This window comes from Apostichopus japonicus, chromosome 14 (genome assembly GCF_037975245.1).
Source record: "Apostichopus japonicus isolate 1M-3 chromosome 14, ASM3797524v1, whole genome shotgun sequence".
Lineage (NCBI taxonomy): Eukaryota > Metazoa > Echinodermata > Holothuroidea > Aspidochirotida > Stichopodidae > Apostichopus > Apostichopus japonicus.
Window position 1 is genome coordinate 5,458,438 of NC_092574.1, and position 25,737 is coordinate 5,484,174.

At 37.7% G+C, this 25,737-nt stretch overlaps 2 protein-coding genes across 10 annotated transcripts in view; both read left to right on the plus strand.

Annotated features, from left to right (window-relative positions):
- LOC139979871 (pirin-like) overlaps nucleotides 1-25,737 on the plus strand; it is a 107,999-nt gene that overhangs the window by 77,419 nt on the left and 4,843 nt on the right. The window contains exon 13 of one of the 9 annotated variants that reach the window (XM_071991053.1): nucleotides 1,114-1,339. The exons of the other annotated variants lie outside the window; for them this stretch is intronic. The gene's annotated coding sequence lies outside the window, so the exon portion shown is untranslated. Of the gene's footprint in view, nucleotides 1-1,113; nucleotides 1,340-25,737 lie in introns of those variants that run through there. 9 annotated transcript variants of the gene reach the window in all.
- On the plus strand, nucleotides 10,339-15,549 carry LOC139979990 (uncharacterized). Its single transcript, XM_071991311.1, has 3 exons — nucleotides 10,339-10,937; nucleotides 14,060-14,160; nucleotides 15,030-15,549. The coding sequence occupies exons 1-3, from the start codon at nucleotides 10,660-10,662 to the stop codon at nucleotides 15,230-15,232; spliced, it is 582 nt and encodes a 193-aa protein (XP_071847412.1). The 5' UTR covers nucleotides 10,339-10,659; the 3' UTR covers nucleotides 15,233-15,549.

Here is a 25,737-nt window from a genome sequence, read left to right on the forward strand (position 1 = left end):
GTCAATTGTAGGAAAAAGTCATTAAACCACACAAATATGTAAAGAATGATGAGACAAATATTAAAATAGGACATATTTAGGTGTTTATAGTTGGGGTCAAAGGCCCGTTGAGGTCAGAGGTCAAATTGGCCTAAATTGCGCAAAAAGTATGTCGCGAAGTCCACCTTCACTGTCAGTCTGGTCAAGTAAGGTCCTAATTATTGAGGATTTTCCAAATCCTTCCTTATCCATTTTCTACTAAACTTTGAACTAAACTAAACATTTAAAAAAAATGGATTCCAGCCTATTAACAAAGATAACCACCAGATGCATTCAGAAATATTAACCCAAGCGTCACTTTTGTCAGGGAGGAGATGAGATCTGCAACTCCATGGATTGCCCTCTTGTTAACTCTTGTTAACTCTTGATTGCCAAGGACATATGGGAGACATTTGACTTGCAGGAGGCCACATAATAAGCTTAATGGCCCATAACTGTCGACTTCTTTATTGTTTACGGTGATGTTAATTTATTCTTCTTCCCTGTATCAAAGTTGATGAGAAATGGTAATAATTTTGAGTAATGCCTCATTTCGTGTAAAACTTTTGCCATCCAAAACAATTTAATGACTGCTTGGGTATGAACAAATTGCTAGACAACTTTGCAAAGTAAAGATCTCTTAAAGCAGAGGGAGCTGCATTTATGATTTAAGTAAGAGGAAGAAGGGCCGGCCTCAGTTAATTAACTTCATATGGAGAACTCTCCTGAAGGTGCAAAATTAATTGGGTGGGGCTAAATTAATTGGGTGGGACTAAATTAATTGGGTGGGGCTAAATTAATTGGGTGGGGCTAAATTTCAGGACACAGGCTGAAAAGAAGGCTGGAATGTCAGAAATGTGAAGAGACAACAGCCTTTAAAAAAAAAATTGGGGGGGGGGCTAAAATGGATATGTTCATCAGATTTCATTGATGAGGAGGAACTGCTGAAATTTTCAGAATAATGTTAAATCCTCATTACACATTCCATAGTAAAACCAAACTGACTGATTTCTAACGCTACAATCAAGTTTGGTAGGTATTGTGTAGTAAATAATCACACAATTATAATGTTGCTCTTTTTTCTTTGCAAAAAAGTTTGGCGCATTCGAAGAGATCGAAAGAACATTGAACACGTGTCCAAGTAATGTTTGCACACAAACACATTGGCTTAAATTTGGTTGAACTTTTTAATTGCTGGATGCCTGCAAATATTGACAAAAAGTGATATCGTAACGATTTTGTGATTATTTTACTACACGGAAGTACTAAGAATGAGTTTTAGAACCATCGAGAGTGGATGCATAATAAGGCTTTAAATGTTAAAGACAAAATGTGAAATGCCTACCAGGTATTAAACAAGCACCTATATTCTATAAAGCTATTTCAGGTATTAAATTTGTGGTGTTTAATACCCCCCTTTTTATCAACGCGTCTGAAAGAGTTGGTAATTTTAGCTGTTCATATGGTCAGATGAAACCGATTATGGAAATATTTTACAACTTAAGTATTTGTTGGATCTTAATGATCAAATTGGAGAGATGACATCATAATTTAACGTTAACTGAGCAGGGAAAGAGAGTTAAACCCTTTATATGTACCGTCAACGTCAAAAATATGATTGTTTTTGCCTTGAAGTTTTATAGTTGGGGAGAAATGAGGTTGACTGGAGGTTGGGGGGGGAGTGGGATGTGAGGGTTTGCCACTGGATAATATTCCTAGAGAGGAATATATGCTCTATTAGACTTTATAGTAAAGAATCACAATTACCATTAATCACATGCAAAACCAAAAAAAACAGAAACTTTCAAAATTTTCAAATTTCTCTTCGTTATTTGAAATAAATAAAATTGTAATGAACTGCATTGCCATTTGATATTCTTTTTAAATTTAAGTATAAAACCTTCTCCACTTTGCATCAAAAGTCAAACATATGCAAACAGTAGCAGTAATAAGTATTCCACCCTGAGGATTGTTTCTTTACATATTTTATTGTCCTTTCCAAACTTTCTCAAGAAAAGTTGTAAATCACAAAATGTGACTGAAGGTATATATAAATATAAGTGTCTGAGTTCATTTTGCAATTTTTCACTTTCTGTTTTGCTTTCTCTCTTTCTTTGGGGGCAGGGGGGATGGGGAGGGGTGTGTGAAAGTACCCTATCAATGTCATTCATAATCTTGACAATTCAAGAGTCATCTCAAATCATGAGTTGAAAGTTAAAAGTTTAAAACTTCAAACTTAGGATTTTCGTACTTTGTCTGTTACTTGTGATTATAATGCTGACATGTATGAAAAAGTATCTTTGTCCCCAAAAATGTTGAGAATAAATGAAATTGGTATATATATATCTCTTGCCATGAAACCTTTCTTTTGGTGAAAGTGTCTACAAGGGTATCTCACTTTTGAATCTTATTTAGGTAATACTTGGTAGATTCTGGTAGACTTGTTCAGCAAACAAATTTTTTTGATTATTTGCTATGATTGAATGCTGTTGTGAGTGATTGCATTGTACACTCTGTTTGAGACATATGGGGGTGCGTGTTAAAATATGCTAGTGTCGTCATCTGTGGTTTGAGTGCACCAGAATAGCTGCCTAGACAAGTTCACTCAAAATCAGTCAAATTCAGTCTGAGGTATTATGTTTTAGACAGACTGTAAAGTATTATTGGGTAAGAATTTGTCAGTTATTCGACTGCCACCCACCCTTTGCATTGTCCAAGGTATATATGTACTTGTTGTTCCGTAGCCAATTAGCTTATTATTCGACAGAGTTTATTTGTTGAATTAGTGCAGTGACTACCTTTGTACGAGTGATTAGTACTATTGAAGTGAAGTTATTACCATATTTGTGGCTATTTAGTTGGCTGTTTTTCCTTAATCATCAGTCCATTCAACTTTATATCCAATATCATGGCGTCCCGGCATGCTTACATACTCTCCAAGCGGCGGGGCATGTCAACTGGAGGCGGCTGGCTCTATAATTTTGTATTATTCTTTTATTTAATACTTTTTTATTTTTCAGTGGTTTTTGTTTCTATGGTGCAAACTATGCACTTTTTTATCAGGTCTATGACCTACTGTAATAGACTTGTGCCAACAGGGTAGGTAAAAAAGGATGAATAAGTCATGCAACTGTTCTTTTATTTCTCCTGATAAATAACATAATTATAGTGTCACAAAAGGAGACATTAGCATATGTTTATGTTTGTCATAACTTAAGGTTAAAATAAAATTCTTGGCTGTAGTTAAATAAAGTTTCTACTTTGACCAACTTGACAGTTCAACACCAAATAAATGATAGTGCATGTTTATAATATTTACATCAAAGTTAGATTATTCAATTCTGGCTGCCATATTATTCCCTCTGTAGCTGCTAATAGGTTGGGGTTTTTTTTTTGGGGGGGGGGGGGGCGGGCGGGGTCAGCAACCATATTATTTCCACAGATTATAATGCTCAGATTGTGTATTGCACTATTACTGCTATTTTGTTTGATTTTAATTGTAAAGCTAACAAAAAAAAGTAACAAAATCCAGGGTTTATTTGGATAAAACATACTCAACCAAACATGGCTGAAATCAGCTGATTACTTGATTGAACTTGGGAGAGGGGAGGAGGGCGGGGGGGGAAGGCTTTTTCATGTGATTTAATAATGCTATGAAGAAATGTCTGGGGCGACCACATGTTGAGAATCCTACATACATGCTACTTATAAATATTTATAATTTGTTAGTTGATTAAACCTTGGGAGGATGTCATAGGCCTCCTTTAATGGGATCTCGGTTTGCACCTCGTAAACATGTTGACAGAATGCACAGAAGCCTGCTCTGAGCAGCAAAACAATTACAAAATCATTTTATTGCTGTTATTTGGAATACTTAGCTTAAACAACAATACCAACCACAACAATGAAAGGATCGTCTTTGTATTACTTCACATCATATTCAACCTTTTTATTTCAACTTAAAAATACTTACTTCAGATGGAATGTTTAGAATATTTTGTTTATTTCCATATTTTTAGTTCATTTCCTTTCACAATTCACTCTTTCATACAGAAATTCCTGTTCCTCACACGCACAACAACACAAGAACAAGCACTCCAAACGTGCAGGTCTTTTAAGGTACAAAAAAACCACACTGTGAAAGAATGAAGAGAATAGGTGTAACTGTGTGTAGGCTTTGCCTAGGTCACAGCCAGTGAACTAAAGGTCTTTGATAAGAGCCCTAGTTGTCTGGATAGGAGTACTGTTTACTGGCAAATGAAAACTGGAAATGAAATGCAAAAACACATATATTTTAGTATTAAATCAATTACAAAATGTATGTAAGTACATATATTTTAGATCCTCCTGCAAGCAGGAACTCGCGAAGAAGCCTCATTGGCTTATCAAAGCCGCAAGCTGACCGAAGTCTGTCTCTTACATTCATATTTAACGTCCATGATTATGATTTGTCAATTGTCAACAACTCTGTAACTGGACGACATACATTAGTCTTGGAGTGACTTGAACCGGGGACCTTATGATTGCTACACTTAATACTTCATTTCTTATTCTCTGATACAGGTGGTGTAATATTCATTCGAAATACTCTATTCATCTCATTTGCCAGCCAAGGGAATGCTCAATGCAACATATTCCTGTGTGAGCAATTTTGAATATTTGGTATTATTTTCGGTTAGGATTCATTTACATTGCACACCACCAACAGGTCAATGCCCTTACATTCCAATTTAGCCTCATTGTATATTGCAATATGAATGCACCAGCTGCGAAGATGCCTAGATCTTAGGCCCATTATTGGAGTGAATGAAATATCCAAATGTAAGTGTATCAAGTTTGATTACTATAACAAGGAAAACATCTATTGGATGCATGGTGATTAAATGTATTGACCTCAGTATGATTTCAACAGTGCAGGGCCTACACACTGAACACAATTGCTGAACTCAGTACATTGAAACTGCCAGTGAAAAGTATTCAATGGGTTACAGGCCACAAGAATATACATGCAATATTTCCGTAAATGTTTTGTTCAAACAGTTATTTCTTTCTTTTTTGCTTTCTTGTTGTTGTTCTAGTATGTGCACGGAATCATAAAATGGTGTCATTTAGGCTCTGGTCACTTTGCTCGGACCTTCAGTCTGGTCGGGCTATCGATAGACCATCCATTGACCATCGGTCTCACGGACCATCGATCCGCGGAAATTCGGTCTCGCAGACCTTCGGTCTCGTGGAATTCCCCCATTCAATGACTTGTTTCAGTTTGTCCTTAGAATGATGGCTCATTGTTTGATTTAGAGGGAGACATTTGAAGCAATGAAGTATGTGACCGACATTATTAACTAATGGTGATAGGCAATATCTATGCCAGCATATATAGTCTGATATGTACCGTCATGAATGGAAAGTTCAATACATCTGTTCCTGGAGGCGTTCCATTGAATGTTTTGACAAAGGTGGGACATGCTTTGTTTTGTATGAACTATGTATGAACTTGTCATTTGCTAGATCTCTGTGAATTTTGGCCATGAATGGAGATATAACGTTGTGATTGTACGATTATTTCCTGCACGATAGTACAAGAAAGAATCTGTTTATATCACAGAGATTAGATGTATTATAAGGATTGTTATGCTACAAGGTGGAAAGGGTACCAATCTAACATCAACTCCGCACAGGGAGGCAATGATAGGGGACACAAGTCAAACTATATGATAAAGTGCTCATGGTACACTCAGTTACTCCAGAAGTCAAACTTAACCAAGTGTGTAAGGAATCCTGGGTTATTCCGATCAATGATAGATAGAATGATACATAACCAGGATTAGCATAAATTTAACATTTAAGCTTGGATAGTATATCCCTCCAGTCTTCTTTTCCAGACCAAAACTCATAATTCTCATAACTCATAGTTCTCATAATCTTCAACTATGGAGTCACAACTGACAGGTCCATTCAGTCATCACTTCTTTCCCATACCCCTGTTTCTCCTTGCCATCTTCATCCTACATATTGCCAGTTGTTTGAGACAGTATGGAAATTTTATGCGAAGATAAACCGTTAAGTAGGATATTAATCTTAAATGCATTTTATTTTTGTATTTGTTACTGTATAGGTAACATTCCATATTTGCAAAATATTTTAACAATTGGAGTGTGGGTTGAGACACGTCGCCTCCTCCCTCAATGCTCACATAAATCACATTTAAGATCTTTATAATCAATTGAAGGTATGTCACCACTCTCTAGCAATATGTTTTAGCCTGGCACATCTATTCCATTACATAATTTGTGATATTTCTAATAATGAAATGCATGATGTGTGAAAAATTGAATTTGGCAATAAATCTATGGATTAATAGGCTCCAATGAATTACATAAAGACCATTTTTTTTCAATTCAATTTCTTTATTCCATGAGCATAAATTACAAAATTTATAAATAGGGCAATAAATCTACGGATTAATAGTGGTATAATAGTGGTATATGGTATATTTATCCATATACCATACATTGTCCTATTTAACCTCACCACTATTAAACACAGGTCTCTGATAGTTACATGGGAGTACCCTTGTATTATTCTTCTGTCTTATTAAGGCTATTAGGTATTTTAAGTGGGATGACTTTGTTACCTGTAGACTGTTGCATTGGACATGACAGTCCATTGGTTTGATATCTCCACCTCTCTCTCCACCTCCCTCTCTCTCTCATAGGTGGAGCTGGACATGATGGTGAGGTTTCTAAGCTAATTACCATCAATATTGAACAATTTGAACTTGCTTCAACAACCCTACTAATAATGTGGTCTGTGACCAGCTGAAAGTGACAGATTAGATTAACTTACAGCCTACAGAGACTGAAATTTGACTAATTTCCCCACCTTTGAGCTGTGGGAGGTTAAGTGAATCTTTTGATGTGAAACAAATGGAGTTTTGTGTTACAAACATAGGTTTTTATGATAAAAAACACTATTCATAAAAAAAAAAAAAATGTTTAATTTGAGACAGAATAGTGTCAGTCAGGAGATTTATGTCAAAGGTAGGAAATTAGGGGTGATGTGAGTCGTTAAGACAGTTGTAATTGTAGGAGCAGAATTAGCCTCCGCCTCCCAGATGCCGATATTAAAGAGATTGCGGTCCAAAGAAACTTCCTGCACCCAAATAATGTCTGTAAACTAAAGGATACTACAGAGGTACTTACAATGCAAAACTCTGCAAAGCAATCGAGATATGTCCATCGTTGTATCGTTTGTATACTGTGCTGTGGGTATATTGACCGCAGATGTATGTGCTGACTGTACACTAATGTCTAATTACCGACGGTAGCAAGCTGTGTGTGTATTTTCTGGGATCGAAGGTGGTGTTTAACACTTCTGTTACACCTCTTCGAAACTAGGTCAAATTACCGGCAATAGACGTTTCTTTTTGCGCGAGTATTCACACCCTTTAATGTGACAATTTTGATAACCTTAGGACAGTTTCTTGTAAAACCAATTCTATTATAGAAAAAAAAACAAAGTATTCAAATGAAGAACAAGATGAAAATTGTAGGTGTTATGGGAGACTTTTGTTGATGTCATTGTAAAAGATTTTTACAAAAGCCTTCAAAGGGTACTTGCATGGGGAGGAAAGTTTTGTATTAGAGGAAGAGTTTTATGTAGCTGCTCTTTTGATAGTCGTTAATAATTAATAATTTATCACAGCCAAGTCTTGTCAATGAGGATTGCTGGTTTATGCCGCCTTTGAAAGTTACCTAGACAAAAATATCAATAGTTGGTTATAGCCATCGATCATCATCTGTTTTCTGCAGGGAAAGCAATGATAGCGATTAAATTCTTGATACTATAGTGGCCTTAGGTAGTGAGGTTGGCTTAGACATGTAGCAGATGCCAGAGAAGAATGTTCAAAGTGTTTGTTACAAATGGGACAGAGCTAGGTTGATATTTTGCAGTGACATACGGAATTATTCATAGCCCTTAAATTGATTCTCAGTAGATGGTTGAAAGAAGCTACGGTAATGTGAGCCGATAAAAGAAGATGCATCTCGGTAAAACACTGGGACTCTAGCAGAGGATAACATTCAAAGCAAAATGTAATGTAAGTAAGCTGATCAAGATGGGCTCTGTATGGGTAATGTCTGGTAAAATTGTAAGGAGGCATGGCACAAAACTAACTGGGATTGTTAAGAGCCTGGCATATAATGGGATAACGCTCACACAATACAGGTATCAGTGGTGTATGAAACACAGTCACGCACTTGGAGAGATTTCTTTGATCTAGTAATCATAATGAGCTTTGTTTCTAGGTCAAATTGTTTTTCGGTTTAAGTTCAAAGTGGCTGATGACCTGAAACAAGGGTTTAAGGTGTATTTGTATCTCACAAAGAAATTAACAGAATGCAACCAAGGTCAGACTTTCATTGTAGTTAATAGTTGTTATAACAAAGCATCAAAGAGATATGGAATTTTCTTTGATCTTTTGTTGTATTGTCACAAAAATAGACAAACTGTACCAACCATCCTTGCAAATCTGTAAACAGCTGGCCAAATTACTGCAACAATAAATTGTTATTTGCCATGCATCTAGTTTAATATAATTATCAATATGGCTCCTGTGATATTGACAAGTTTGAATAGCTTTGAAGATCAACCATGAAGTGAAATTCATTTTCATAGTTGATGACCTAAACCTTCAATAATAATAAATATTAAAATAATAATAAAAATTTTCGTAAGGAAGACTATTTTCCCGCTTTTCTTTTTTTTCTTTTTTTTTGTGCTGTATTACATCTACTGTAACTGACCAATCACAGCCCAGTTTATACTATGTACGATATGACAAAGAAATCTCCGTTCACACTACAAGCTATTAAATTGATGCGACAGTTGTTTCGTCGATGAAGTATTAAGACTTTGGCGGGAAAGTTTGTTGTAGCCTCTTTAGCAACCAGTAATCACGTCGCAAAGTATAAAGGCCTCTACTTCGTCAGCCAACACGATAAGGGATCAAGTAGTCAATGGCATATGGTGTGGTGATCACCTAGGATGCATGAAGTGAACTAGCTTGTTTCACTTGGCACGAAAGAAGGGCCAAACACATCCAGTTTGTTGAAGAAAAGTAAAGAAACCGTATGTATACCACAGACTGCAACAATGTTACCTTGATATAGGCATATATTGGAATGAAGTTTGTGGCTTCATAGCATTCTGATTGCACATTTCAGCAGTGGCGGAGCTAGGGGTATTGGTTAGAGGGGGCGAGAATGGTCTGTATGGGCGCTTTCGACAATATTTAAGCGGAGCGCCAGCACAGGTTGGCGCGGAGCGTACAGAATTTTTTCAAGTCAAGATACTCCTTAGATCGCCGGAAATGACCCTTTCCGGGCCTTGCTCATTTGCAGATAAACGAAGAATAAATAGGTGTCATCGCCATTTGTGACAACTCTGAAGTTTATACGCGTGTTGAAAGTGCATGCGCTTCATCACAAGACCGCTGTTAGAGCATTTTGTCAGAAAATTACACCAACAAAATGTGACAAATGTCAATAAGTAGATGAGAGTGCAATAATAAAGTCAATAATCGCTAATAAGTTAAAAATGGTAAAAAGGTGAAAACGGCTCCAGCAGTCCATTTGAGTCCGTCAGGGGGGGCATCTGCCCCCCCTGACTTAATGGACGCTCCGCCACTGCCCCCTCCACCCCCATCTGACTAAGCCACTGACCGGTACTCATCAATTTTACATCTAAAATGACCTTCAGAACGTTCTAAAAAATACCTGCTAAAAGAAGACAAGCATATCTTTCCAGCTAATCATGTATTGTCAGTGAAACATGTGGGTCCCAAAACTGCAACAGAATTGCTGTTCAGTCAGGTCAGATATAATTATACCTCCATGCATGCAGGGATCAGCCTGATTTGACAGGGTAAAAGGTGACAAGCCCCCAAGATGACAGGACAGTCCCAACTGGGTGAAGAATCAGAACTGTCATTTGACCATGACCATAACAAGGTGATGAACACACATGGTCAGTTGCCAAACCAAGTGACCTTTACTATTATGTGGAAAATCAAGGATGAAAGCTCATAGGTGGATGACATAACTCTCTCTCTCGGGTAAATTGATGCTTTTACTGCTACAGTCAATCCTAAGGGCTATTCTTACCTTAGCCAAGCTTATAACCTGTGGTGATCACACCACATCCCTGAGGTTGTCCTATTACTGTAGTAAGAGTACTAACTGCCACTATGCACTTCCATGGCAACAAGGTGAAAAGTATGGTACCTTAAATCCTAGTCTTGCAAGTTTCTGTTTATTTGGCTTCTTAAAGGCGATATCGCTCGTAGACTTTTTTTAGAGGGCGCTGGCATTTTCGAGGTTTCAGCGAGGTTTAATGGGACCCCGAAAACTCACGTGACCTCGGTGGCAAATTTAGATCAGTGAATAGCACAGGCAAGCGTATGCGTAACAAGCCCGTACCCATGCACACATAATGTTATAACACAGCATTTCAGATTATTGTGCTGTTTACCGCAAAGGATTTTCGTACGCGATAGTTTGTTGTTTGTGTGCCTTTTGAGTAAAGAATACTGTACGATTTTCGTACAAATACATTCGATTAGACTAGAGTATAGTGACAATCATGGAAAAGGGATCAGGGCAAGGAGAATCGGGCGAAAGAAAACGACCTTATCCTGGAACTAGCGTAGGTTCAAGTGGAGGAAAGCCATTGTTGCATGGACCTGACAAAAACAGCAGTGCAAAGGAACAACAGCGACGAAGAGATGCCACGAAGATCTATCTTCTACGTTCCTACGTAAACTGGCAAATGGAGAAAGAGCTCTACAAACATGTCCACGATTTGACTTCTGTTAGCAACGCAGATTTCGCAGAACATTTGCTTCAGGATCACACAAAAAGGTAATGATTTGCTAAGCTAGGCTAAAACTGTATAGGGTAATACTAGTAGGTTTCAGTTGTTTTCCGCATACGTTACTTTCCGCTGATTACTTTCCGCTGAAAAAATTCTTCTGCGGAAAACACCTTTTTTTCACCTTCCTGTATACTATATTTTCCGCATATTTTAGGATACCAAATTCAGGCAGGATGATTAAAATAACATGAGAAAGTATCAAAGAACGTCGATAAAGGATGGTTAGACTGAGTTCATGTCAGAAAAGTTAAGCTGCTTATAATACAGAGGCTTGGGGGTGTGTAATTAGGGATTATTGAAGAAGTATGTGGTGGTCGGCCGATAAAAGGGCAAAGGGACACCCGCGTTATGAAGGATTGACTATCTAATAAAGTATTAAAACTGCGGTCGGCGTAATGATAGTTTTAAAAAAAAGTTGTAAAAGGCGCTATCTTTGATTTTCGCTGGAAATGGTTGTATAAGTAAGGGCTGTTTTAATAGTCGAACACGCATTTTGCACCACCTTTCTTACGAGTTACATCTAAAATCATGGCCGATTTATCCTGTTACAGTTAAATCCTATCTTCTCCACCTTCCTAACTCATTCCACGTGCCTAATCAATTCAGTAAGTTATTCTGTCCCTCCAAAAAAAAAAACGTTACTTTCCGCTGAAAAAAACGTTGTTTTCCGCTGACAAATTTGTTTGCGGAAAACACCGTTTTGTTTCAGCGGAAAGTAACGTGTGCGGAAAACAACGGTACCCATACTAGTACATAGTAGTACTACAGGGTATTGTCCTAGGTAACTGTCAGTATTGCGATGTACAGAAAACTGCAAAGTTCGGACACCCCTAAGAAATACACAATTTCACCATGATAACCTACAAGCGAAAGCCAATATCACTAAAAACTAGGAAGCTACAGTTATTTCCTCTCCAAAATGACCCGTGCGCAAGTATGTACGTACATATCTGTCAATAAAATGAAGATAGTTTTTGGGGTATTTTAAGGCTTAGGTGTTCGAACTTTGCAGTGTCTATGCTATTGTATTTGTAACATACATGATTTGATGAGCCTAGGCTTTGTAACTAGGCCTATCATTCATTATTTTTCCAATGGACCTAGCGTATGCTAACCTTATCATACTTATCCTAGCACAAAATAGCAGTAAGTTGTATTACTGAGTCATCATCATCACTGTTTGTGAATGCTTGTCATGAGGATACTGTATAGGCCGTGGCTATTCTTACGACTACTAGTCGTAACAATTATTTATAAACTATTCTTACGACAAAGGCAAATTCAAGTGCAGTAAAGTAAATAAAGCAACTGCGCATGTAGTAGGGGTAACCCTAACCCTAAACATAACCCTAAACCTCAATCCTAACCCTAACCGGAAGTTATTGTTACTCCTCGTCGTAAAATTAGTACTCCTAATCATAAAAATAGCAACTGCCCATGCGTAGTCGGAAATTATTCTTACAACTAGTCGTAAGAATAGCCACTTTGTACTGTATACAGTTAAAAATTAAAATATCCTTCCTAAAGAAGACTGACAGGGACTGGGGGTCTTTAGTTTCACTCCTCATATTTATGCCATGGAAAGCTGGGCCTTCTCATCACCAAAAAGTAAACTGTTTTTTTGCCTCAACAAATTGATGGAAATATATTTTCTAACCACTAGGCCTAGGTGATCTGTTCATCCCCACCCCTCCAGGTTCTAAATTGTTATCAGCTGTCCTTGTTTGAGGAATAATTCTTGTGAATGAGCATTTGAAAGAAAAGCCTCACCTATGCCCAGTCATAATTAACTAGGCATATAACATAGGACTAAGGCCTATAGTATTAGTAATAAGTATCTGAATTTAGTGTTCATAGTAACTGTATTCCCTAATTTTGTAATATACACCAGTGAGGAAGGCCTACTGTGCTGTACAAGTACAACCACATGAACCTGCAATTTTTCCTATAAAAATAATGCATCTACTATACATAAATAATTTAGAATCACTACTAACTGATTCACATGTTTTCACACCGCTGCGTATGCAACTAGACCTTATGTTTTTCTAAGGTCAGCCACAGCCAGCATATATGCAATCAAGTTTTAATGGTTCATGTGGGCAACAGGGTGTTATACTGTTATCTACTGACTGTCTGTCCAATATTCCAGCAATCATGTGTACATTTCTGTGTTTGGGATTTTTGAAGGAACCCAACTGCTATGCAAGAAATTAGGTAAATTAGCCTCACAAATTGAGGGACCATATTAGTACATATAGCTATACCTTTATAAACCTTTATATAGCCATGCCTGGAGGTAAGAAAGTACCAGTTTTTTTTGTGTAGGCCTGATGCTCATACTTTATGATGCTGTGCTAAGTTATCATATTTTTTATATATAGTCAGTACTATGCTTGTTTTTGTTCAGCTTCTTGTGAATGATCTGATGTTTAGTGTTCAAAAATTATAATATCTATTAAATTTGGTGGCCGAAACTATCTCTTGTGGAGAGTAATCTAGCGTTAAATTAATGGTAGTCTGAAATCAAGCTATTCATGTAAACAGGAATTTTTCACAATGGTGTCATGGAGTAAGCTAGCATCTCAATTCTCACTCATGAAACCAACTGCTCACATAAACAGGAAGTTTACACAGTAGGTAAATAATGAGTGTACATCAAACTTTGATCAAAAGACTGGACATCTTTTAGCGATATGAAACCAATCAGTTCACTAAGACAGGAAGTTTACATAGTAAATTTTACATTGACATGTGAGCTCAAGTTGTTGGGCAAGCAGTTGGGCAACACAAAATTATCCTTACAATTCTTGAAAGGTACCGCGGTTTATGGATATGTTGAAGAAGAGTATGAAAGAATATCTCATCCTTGTCTGGGTTTAAATCAATGTGGGTTAACAATATGTTATTATTGAAATCTGCCTAAGTGTTTGTTTGTTACTTTTCTCTTTCATATTTTTTCTTGGGTAGGTATGATAAAAACATGTATGTTTGTAATGATTTGGTCATTACCAGATTCATTACGCATACAATTAAGCTTGGGGTGTACAGTAAAATTACTATTTCAGTTATATGATTTACAGACAATTTTTTTTGTTTCATTGTATAGGTTTCAAATGCATCTTTTCCGGAAAGATGCTGAAAGTCAAACAGAGGCATTCTCAGCAGCTGTCACCACAGAAAGATCAGTTGACACTCAGAAAGGAGAAGGTAAATTTATATGTTTATCCTTGCATGAATTACAGACTGGAAGAGCAGTGCTAATCTTATCTGATCTGGTGTGATCAGAAAAATAATACAATTTCATTCTCATTAAATTCCAAAAGAAAAGAAAAAGATGGTAGCATATTGCTCATCCACTAAAAAGCATACATGTGTATGAGAATTTATAAAAGTAAGTGGGCCTGATATTATCAGGATCTTCTTTAGAGGCAAACTGACTAGTAACAGTAAATTAAAGAGACACTATAGAGCCTGGAACAGAGAGGACATGGTGAACACAGAGAAAGAAGTTAATGGTGTATTGAACAAAAGGAGTCAGTGAAAGCAGAGGTATTTAGATAAACTGTGGAGTACAAAGCGAGGATTAAGTAAGGAGAGAGGGCAAATAAACTATAGCAGAATACAGAGATGGAGCAGGATAAAGTTAGTCATGTCCTTCCTGTATATTGAGCCCATTCAGTTGAATGGTGCTAGGGCACTCCGTCCACTCTCTCTATCTCTGCCGTGGTGTACTGTGTCTGAGATGGTTAGTCTACGAAGTTAGTTACCTGTTGGGACATGTCTTTAATGGTATGATTGGGGAGCTGAAAGTGTTCCCCTACTGGAGTCTCCATTTTCATGGTATTGACTTGTGACTAGAACTGCTTCTTGAGGGTGGTCTTGGTTTCACCAACATACTTGTAACTTCAATGTCCTCTAAACTCAATGACACCATTTAAATTGAAATATCAGTTTCCAGTGCTGCATAAGTGTGATAAGTTCTAAACAAAAGGTACTGTATATTTTTAGTCATAGCCATAGAAGCTATAGCAGGATACTTGCAATCTAGTAACTATTGTTTTATGTAATCTCTACAGATACTCCTGATCCAGTTACTTCAACACCTCTCAAGAAGCCATCTGCCAATGTTCTGTCCAATGTCACCAGTAGGATTAGATATGGAGCAGCATGGGAGAAAAATCTCAGACTATACGAATACACATTGCCACATTTACATGATCCTGAACAAAAGAGATCATACATATGGCAGGGGCAAGCACTTTTCCCAGACTTTTGTTGACAGGTTGTGCGACATTCACAAACGTTGGATTAGCAGCTAATGATACATCTGCATCACCAGATTGAGATAAATTGCTTTCGTCCATTTTGTTCGATAGTAGCTATGACTGTAAATCAGGAGCTTGGCCACCCTCTAAGTCAAGGTGGGCAAGGTTGGGGAAATTCAATCAAGGAGTAACAATCAGAGAATGGCCAGCTTTATATTATTGTATATAGGCCTACACGCACAGCGTGTATAAATATCTGTATCGGTTTATTTATACTGGTGTTCATTTCCGTTGCCAGGAGGGGATATGATTTGAACGTGGGGGAGGGTGTGGGGGGGGTGGGGAAGGGGTCCCATTTGAAGTATCCAAACGATGCTAATCTTTACATCTATCTTCTTGAATCACATGTACCCCTATCGACACGATCAATCAGTCCTGTCTCTCACCTCCTCTCATGCACTGGTGTATTTATTTCCTGGCAAGATAACAGTTAGGCATAGTAAGGGTCAGAGGTCATCACAACTTAAAGAGTTGTGCGAGTCCCTGTGGTCTCTTACATCCTGGTAGCAGTAGAGAGAAGAAGCCTAATAGATCAGAAACCATAACCATCTTCTGTTGTGTCTTATTTTCCAGCATCCTTGAAACATTATATCTTTCCCCTTTGATTTGCTGATGTCATAAAGCTGTATTTATGTTGTGCATTATTTAATTCCAGTATTTAGATTGTATATTCTTCTTGTGTATTTGACAGTATCCCAGTGATCTCCATTTTTCTGCTCTTGGTTTTTTTTTCTCTGTACTTTCATATCATATCTATCTCTACCCATAGCCTCCATCTCCACATTTTCTTTACTTTCTTCCTCCATCCCTTCATCTGTCTTTCACTCTTTCTTTTTTGACCTCTTTCCTCCCCTCTGTTTACCCTGTATGTTTTAGTTTGCTAACTCCCCCCCCCCCCCCGCATCTCACCCCAAAAAAAGTTCACAAGGTTGACAAGTCTCCCCGTGCTAGTCCCAAGCTATACACCCTTGTTGTGGTGACCATTCAATATACTTGCGGATCAAATGGAAAGCCCCACCCCCACCCCTTATTCCCAGTGTAATGAATCGGCAAATGGAAGATTATTCGGAGTTGTTCCTGATGGTTCAATGATCTTATAGTCAGGCATAGGCCTATATGGTTCTCTTTGTCCTTCATTGCCGTCGAAGTTAGAAATGAATTAATCATGCTAGGAACTTCCGGGCAATGTTTAATTTTCTGTGGCAAGAAAAAAAGCTTCCCCCCAGTTTCTCCTGGTTGACTATATAGAGCCTGTACGCCTATATGGTCACACAATAGTATAGATAAGTATGATCCATGCAGACAGCTAGTATATATTTTTTTTAATTCAATCCAATTTCAGTTAAAGTTTCGAGTTGTAATTCGAGTCAGTCGAGATGAGGTGCCCCATGGTGGAGCTGGGTAACCCACCCCAACCCCGTTGCCGACTTTTTGGCATTTCGTTGGGAGCTGTTCGGAACAAGAAGCAGGAGAGTCAATTCTGGGAGTACAGTACGCTGGAAAGCAATACACTGACGTGATTTAGGAAAAAAAGTTTTTTGCTTTGACGGCCGATGCTCAGCGAGACACTTTTCAATGGAAATAACTATTAGTTTATTGTTCATGTACTTATTCCCTTTTTGCCAATCCTTTCTAAAGAGGGTGGAGCCGCCCCTTATGGCACGTATTTTCCTTCCCTTTTCCGTTCAAGTTTCGTTATTTTTTAATTCGGGTCAAGGGGTGCAAGGACAGGGTTTACGTGCACCGGTTAGGAGGACGGGGTGCAGCTAGGGCAAGTGATCGCCTAAAGGGCCCGTTGCCAGGAGTCCAAAAATAATTAAATGTACATATTTATCTATATATGGTATATGACATAAAATGCTTTGTCTTACCCTCCTGATATATAACTAAAATTTATATATAAAATACAATGTAAGCTGTGACTCTGTTTATGTATAATTAATACCTATATTGGCTGAAATACCAATTGTTCACACATGACGGACTTGACTTTACGTTTGATACCCAATTTTGTAATCACTTCAGTCATATTTTTCACTCATTCGCGTTTGTCTTTTTGTGACACCAGTCAGCGTAAATCAGACATAAAGTTCATAACTATAGTTTTTTGAGCTGTTTCTTGACGTCGACTGCTCACCATGTAGGCCTAAAAGAGTAAAAGCAGGAAGCTGCTAGAGCCTAGAGTAGCAGCGCCCTGGTCGAACTATTACGCCTGATGCAAAGCTCGACCGTAACCTATACTGTACAGCCCATTAGTTGTGAAAAGTTCTGAACGTAAAACAAAGCACAGAGTTTTGTATCACACAACACACACGAAAACGCGGCGTAATACCGCATACTACTGACCAGGGAGTTGTTCCATAACAACTCGCTGTACTGCCACAGACAAGAAACTATGCAGGAATTTCGCCAAGGCCACCGTTCAAGTAACCGAACCCGTTTATTGCTTACTAGCCGTAAATACTGGATTGCTGAGAAATTACGAGACAACAGCGACGAACCGGTAGAGGGTAGTATTGATATTATTTTTGAATCGGGTGGTGTGAAGGACAGAATTTACGAGGAAATTACGAGCGATCCCACCTTTAAGTGGTAAATGACATTCTTCTTTTCTTTTTGTTGTAAACAATTTCAGTCCAACACATTTATCATAGACAGAAGTCAAACTTACTTCCACTTCTGCATGATATTGTATTGCATCAAGGTAGTGTTAATGGGCTCACGTAATTACACAGTCTTCCACTTTTTGATTGTACTGTATCAGTGGTGTTGTTACATACATAGTGTGAACGGGGATTCACCATCGGTTCTTATTCCAAAATGCTAATAGTAAATTAGATAACCAGTTGATCAAAAGTTCAAAAATTGCTCAACTCTGCTGACAGGAAGGGTTTTTTGTTTTATAGACACCACCAAAATCACCTTGACGATACTGAAAATATTGGAGCCAAAAATGAAAGGTGATTAGTTTTGTCTCCAACATGTAGTCTGCTCTTTAAGTTGCTGAAGCCTGCCCAAAAGTACTATGCTTGGTGGGATTCACATTAGAGAAGTAAATCTGGCTTTGGACAAGTTTCTCTTATTTGGCAACAAACTCTCTGTAAGCTTATACTGCAGGGGTGACCATTAGTTGGATTTTCTAGCATATTTCAAGGAATCAGGGCAATAAAAAAAAATGAGAATGATTTCATAAATTGCCTAATAGAGACTTTGAATTCAAGGGACTAAACATTGACTTCATCATTTCTTGACCTGAGTGTATATATGTTGTAAGTCCCAGATTCAAGAGTAAGACTACTTATATTACTCAGTCTGAGTACATGTAGGAATAAATGTACTCCAGCATGAATACTACAACACCTTATCACATGCTTTCACAATCCATTGGGGGATATGTGATGAGTTAAATTTACTTGGTAATACCCAAGAAGAAAGAGACATTTAACAAAAATATAATTTGATTCTGTCAGAAACTTACCCTTCTTCACTGAATTGATTTCCTACATTATCAACACAAGTTTGGTTTTCTATTTAGGAGATGACTGGGCCCCCGGGGGGGGGGGGGGGGCAGGGGGAGCATACTAGAAATAAATCATGTGACATGGCAGTGCATCCAAACACATAGCTGAAGTAGTAAAGCTTGAGAGATGGTCGAATCATTGCAAACCACATATACTGGCAGTTTGTACCTTTAAGACTGTTGTTTAATTCACAGGTTGATCATGGAACAAGGTAACACATGTACTGTGGCAGTAATGGATTTTCATTTACTTGCATGATAACAATGGCAATTGCCCTCTTTTAATTCTTATATCCTAAACTAGAAATAATAGAGTAATTTGTTGTCCATATTTGTCTGTAACAGCAAAAGTGATAAGTACTATACTGCAAGGTCCCCCTACGTTGAGTTTTAAATATAACCACCAATCTGACATTTAAAGAAAAACTGCTCCATGCAACACAACATACACGTCACCATGTAATTTCTACCAATCATAAAGCTAGATTTTGGCACACCATGACAATAAACAATCAGTAAAGAGTTTTCTCTCCTTGGCCCAGAAATCATATATTATTTACAAACATTAAGATGCATTTAGGTCAAAGTTAGAGAAATTCTGGCTGTAATGCATGAACCCGCATTACTTTAAATGTTTACAGACAAGCGCTCTATCCTGTCACCTGTTCTAACTGCCATAGAATGATCAGAGTTGACGTGCTTGGTTTGAAGTGGGGTATTAAAGCCTGTCAAGAATTTGACACATCCACCTTTATGTTCCAAACTTTTGAAACATTCGGACCACAAGGAAGCTGACATTGTTTATATATTGTAGTATTGTAGATGTATGTCTTTGGGCAGCAGCTATTGTCATGGATGCCTTGGCAACAATGTAGTGACATTCTTTGTAGACGGTACATGTATTATGTCAGAGGTAAAATGTTAAAAACACATATTAACATTAAAGGTCACCTGTATCGCCACCAAATATGTAGTCACTCATTTTTAAACTTCAATCAACATTTTAACCCTCATATACTCTCCTCCCTCTGGCATTTATCGTCTAACGTGAACATTTCTTAATGTCAGAGAAAATATACTTGCTGGCCAAAAGTAGCCAGGAGATTAAGTTTCTGAAAGTTTCTGATAACCTTTATTAAAAGTTGGGCACATTTTCTGTGGGATCACAACAATAGCTTCCGCTTCAAAGCATATTTTTGTTTGGTTTTTGGTGACACCCCTTAGAGTGCCATCAGTTGTTCCAGCTTTTTATGACATATACTTATTTTTCTTACTCGATCCATATTTAACCTTGGAACATAGGAATCACATTGAGATATGTGGTAGTTGGTCATTTAATTAAAAAGTTACAGAATAATAATACGATATACTGGTATCGTCCTGGAGATGATGAATATTTACTGACCAGTAATAAATTAATAAATTGTTGTCTTAAGAGTCCTTCTGGTTTGGTAACCATCATGATAGAAAGCTCATGTAACATACCAATTAATTTAAATGTGTTATGTGAAGAAGAATCTTGACTCAATCATTTCATTTATTCCTTTGAAAACTTCACTGTGTACAGTGTGGGAAATGTTAAGGCACTTGTTAATGATTACTAGTTAAAATATGCTCATGATCAAAGAGAACTTAACGTTGGATTGTTTGGTACCAATTGCAGCCTTCTCTTCTTCCTGCTGCCCTCAACACCAATAGGACCACAAGGTACACCGGTATGTTTACCATCATACTCTATCAATATATATTTGCCTCCACTATGTCAGGTTTTCAAAGGCAATGTCATAACTTGTTTGTGGCTTGAACAGATTTATGATATTAATTTCAGTTGTCCTAGGATGATGACAATTATATCTCATGGTGGTCTAGCTTTGCATGATTCATGCATCTTTCAGTGGTGTCCCTAACCAAAGTATTTCAAAGATTTAAATTACCAACAATAGAAAATATTCCCTGCCCCATTTTGCTTGCCGGTTTAGAACCGACTCTTCAAAATTGAGAAGTTGTGACAGAGCTGAAGTTTGCAAATTGCGATGAGGAACCGCACCACCCTCAACGATTCTTCGTCACCTCACCGTTTACTTCAGAAACACTTTGTGTCTGAGATCTGTAAGATCTTAATTAATATTCCCCGTGGTATTTGGCAAACTTCTAGAAGTTAGCTAAGCTTGGGAAAGTTCATTGTCTTCACATATTGGAAAGTACAGACATATTCTAGACAGACAGGATTATAGGTCTTACTTCTTGATACTTTGATTTGAAATGAACTTGGACAGATTCAAGTTGAAGGAAGAAAGAGGGGTAATTTGGAGTTATTGTAATGCCATTTGGCTTTAATTTACTTGACATAGCCCCTGGTAATCTCCTGGCTGTCGAATTAGTGCCAAGTTACCAGTTTTTACCCCCATGTTAAGCCTCCTCAAATCGGTTGCACCACCACTCGGAGTAATAAGCGATCAGTTCTCACCAATATTCCTGATTTCCGTCATATCACTTATCCCCAGGGGGTTTTAACGGGAATTTGGCCTAAATTCAAATCATGCTTTATACCAGTCTCCTCCAGGCTACCATCTTCTTCTTAAATGGTTATTTCAGTCATTGTTTCTATATCTATTGTCATCTTATTATCTCCTTTTCTTAATCTTTGTTGATTGCAAGAAGAACAATCTCTGGTTTCCGTAGTAACATCATTTCCAAATAGGAGAATTCCTTTGATCTATTTCCAATCAATACTTTTAGACTTATTTTGGCAGAGACAACAAAAAACCAAAGAAGGAAAACAAAAGAAAGGAAAGAACGGACAAAAAAAAAAAAAATAGGAATGGAAAATGCTACTTTTGAAGGCTTGTACGACCTGAAGGCAGTTTCTGTTTTGAGTTAAAAAGGTATTTTTGGAAAAGGGTGAAAAGAGGTGCTCAACCCAGATTCCTGGTAAAAACTTTGTGACTAGAAACAGGAGTACAGCAAACTTTGAAAATGAGAAACAATGTTTCCTCTTGGGGAAAGGCAAGGTAGATACATGTAGCTTGTAAAATGCTGATGGTGAAGAAAACGAAATATCTGTTACAATTTTGTGGATAAATACATGTCTTAGAGAAAAACTCTTTGGTAAAGTCTTTGAACAGATTTTACGCCGGAATTCCCAGTTTGTGTCCCCCAAGAAACATCGGTCACACTGGTCATTTGTCTTTATTTCTTTTGTTTCAACAATACTTAATAGGCCTTGCTTTAGTTGTTGGGTATATCCTCCTCAATACTCTTGAAAAACCCAAATTAATTTGACAGTGAAACAAGTAAAGAGGAAGAACGCTGATGCCTTCCAGCGCCAAAGAGTCTCTCGCCACATCATCCCAGCGGAGTTTCTGAAATTGTAAAAATGTAGGAATATTAAATCATTTATAGTGTTTGGCTTAAGTAACTGTGATCTGATCACTGGAGATTAATTAATTTTTTATTTAACTTTACTGTCTAAGAGCATTTTCATTTTTCTTCCAAAGAGAAGCACTATTCTTTATCTTCTGTATACTAGAACTTTAGTGGATATGTTGTTATTCTTTTTATGCCTGAAAAAACAATGAAAATGGTGTTTAATATTACTTTCTTTAACAGTTTTTTTGTTGTTATGAGTGGGATTAAATAAGGATTAAAGAGTGGTCTAATGATGTACAGATGATGTGATTTTATTGTTAGTTTCAAAGTTTGGGGAGCAATTGAAGGGGATATAATAACAGTCAAAGAACATTTGTAGAGTGGTGTTATGGCCAGGATACTGCACTATCAATGCTACCATTGAAGGGTAGTGTTATGGCCAGGATACTCCACTTTCAAAGCTACCATTGAAGGGTAGTGTTATGGCCAGGATACTGGACTATCAAAGCTACCATTAAAGGGTAGTGTTATGGCCAGGATACTATGTAGTGTTATGGCCAGGATACTGGACTATCAAAGCTACCATTGAAGGGTAGTGTTATGGCCAGGATACTGGACTATCAAAGCTACCATTGAAGGGTAGTGTTATGGCCAGGATATTGGACTATCAAAGCTACCATTGAAGGGTAGTGTTATGGCCAAGATACTGGACTATCAAAGCTACCATTGAAGGGGAGTGTTATGGCCAGGATACTCCACTTTCAAAGCTACCATTGAAGGGTAGTGTTATGGCCAGGATACTGCACAATCAAAGCTACCATTGAAGGGTAGTGTTATGGCCAGGATACTGCACTATCAAAGCTACCATTGAAGGGGAATGTTATGGCCAGGATACTGCACTATCAAAGCTACCATTGAAGGGTAATGTTATGGCCAGGATACTGCACTTTCAAAGCTACCATTGAAGGGGAGAGTTATGGCCAGGATACTGGACTATCAAAGCTATGGTTGAAGGGTAGTGTTATGGCCAGGATACTGGACTATCAAAGCTACCATTGAAGGGTAATGTTATGGCCAGGATACTGCACTTTCAAAGCTACCATTGAAGGGGAGTGTTATGTCCAGGATACTCCATTATCAAAGCTACCATTGAAGGGTAGTGTTATGGCCAGGATACTGGACTATCAAAGCTACCATTGAAGGGTAGTGTTATGGCCAGGATACTGGATTATCAAAGCTACCATTGAAGGGTAGTGTTATGGCCAGGATACTGGACTATCAAAGCTACCATTGAAGGGTAGTGTTATGGCCAGGATACTGGACTATCAAAGCTACCATTGAAGGGTAGTGTTATGGCCAGGATACTGGACTATCAAAGCTACCATTGAAGGGTAGTGTTATGGCCAGGATACTGGACTATCAAAGCTACCATTGAAGGGTAGTGTTATATGGCCAGGATCCTATGTAGTGTTTTGGCCAGGATACTGTACTAACAAAACTACCATTGACAGAGGGGAGCAAGGATATGAAGTCATCATTTGCCACTGTTCTCAAGTCCTTACAAATATGAACAGTTGTCTCTCACTTGAAATATGACCTTTTGAATACCTGAGATGGTTAGAGATCACCAATATAGATCCCCATTATTATTATTATTGCTAGAAAATCTTGTCTAGTCTATAACTTTTAGCAAGTTTAATAGTGTAAGCTAAAAGTTGGATTCAATACAGTTAAATGATCTTTGGGTAACTCTGAACTACATTTGAATGCTTATATTGCAGTGGTTGTTGGTCTGCGCTTATAGACATGTACATAACATGTAACCTTTACTTACGCTCTCATCAAGAGATTGATACATTTGGATTACTTCTTACAGTTAATGGAAAATACATTAAATGGTTCAGTTAAAAAATCCAGCAAACTTAATATTAACAACAATAATGGAAAAACAATGCTTTTGTAAAGACGCTCTATGCCTTTTCACAACAGTGTTTAGTGGAAAAGTAGAGTGAAAATATCCGCCCCCCCTCTTCCTGCACCTCCTCTTAAATAGTCCCCTTAGTCAGGTGGGAGGGAACCTTGGAATGGGAGAATCTGGATCACAAGACAGATGACACTCACTTGTTGTTTCATACAAAGCAAACAGAGAAAGGTTAGGTTAAAGGATGACAAATTTGAAAGTAAATAATGTAAGAATCATTGCTGCCAAAAGCGAGCATAGGGAATTGATAAATGATAGTACAGAAGCGGTGTATAGTGTAGATCTAAACGATGAGAGATGTTATCTCAGCTCAGTAGGGGGCAGATACATAAGATTACCCTAAAATCCAGCATTTCTTGGCCGGGGTGATTGATACTAAACCATAGTTTCTGACTCCATTGCTACAACACAAGTAACTTTTAATTTTAATGCAATATATTGTTTACAGACATCGGTACTCCGTACTTTAACTAGAGCAGTAAACAATCATGACGTCCCAGTATAGTTGGAAACAGACAAACGGCATGTTCTCCCCCCCTGGCCCCCCCCCAAAGTAAAAGGAACAACAGAGAAAATGTCAGCTGATGGCATGTGGATGGTCATACAGGTACACATTAACATTACATACAAATACACTTTGAATATAACCTAATTCTTTTTTGAAAATATGAAAACCTATATTTGCCCTGCCTGCATGGGGTCCAGGGGGACCAAAGGTGGCCCCTGGTTGGATCCAGGGGTGAAGCCTCTGGAAGCTATATGATATGGTGGACTTTAGAGGCTTCAGAGCGTTCACATTTTATCCAAATCAGCCGAGAGTTTAGCCATGTAAAATTATATAACCTTGTTCAAAATTCTGCATATGATTAGCCTTTAGAAGATTGAATCGTTGAGAAGAAATTATTCAATTAGGTAATAACTCACTCAAAATAGAAGCTGATGCAGGGGTGGCCTAGTCTAATCAGTGACACTATGGCAGTGGCACTGTGGCAGTAGCAGTGTGGCCGGGGGATACCAGTTTGAAGTTTACAGCCTACAGCACGGTTACCAGTTTTTCTGTAACACAACCGGTCAAATTTAGAGAATTTACCGGTCAAATCTAATGAATAAAGGCCCCCCCCCCAAAAAAAAACTTTTGTTTGATATCTGCCCGGATGATTCAAGTTTTCAGTAAAATTTGTTATTTGCCAAATCAAATTTAGAATTGCGATAAATTTAAAAAATCAAAAATGTTATAGCGACAGGATTTTGACAATTGGGTTCAGTTTCTCGTCCTTTCAATTGTCTTGTCTGAAGTTCTCATTTTTCTCATTTGTCTGGATTATTCTTTCAACAGTACAGTTTAAGCTATCTTATTGTCTACGATTTACTATGGTTATGATTTGAATGAATTTTTATATGAAGCTCGGTTTCATGGACTTAGGCATCATTCACTCAGGCACCACACAAGTGTCCATAGTAATCCGTTTTTATTATATTAATGATTTAAATTTTGTATAGTCTTTGGAAATAATATTTCGGTTGGGCCTATTCTACCAACTGATCAGTCTGTGTGAGTTCACACGTGCGATGTTGAAATTAATCAATAT

Coding starts and splice junctions, on each gene's coding strand:
- LOC139979990 (XM_071991311.1), top strand. CDS start 10,660: ATGGAAAAGGGATCAGGGCAAGGAGAATCGGGCGAAAGAAAACGACCT. Junction 10,938..14,059: donor CTTCAGGATCACACAAAAAG/GTAATGATTTGC, acceptor TTCATTGTATAG/GTTTCAAATGCATCTTTTCC. Junction 14,161..15,029: donor TGACACTCAGAAAGGAGAAG/GTAAATTTATAT, acceptor TAATCTCTACAG/ATACTCCTGATCCAGTTACT.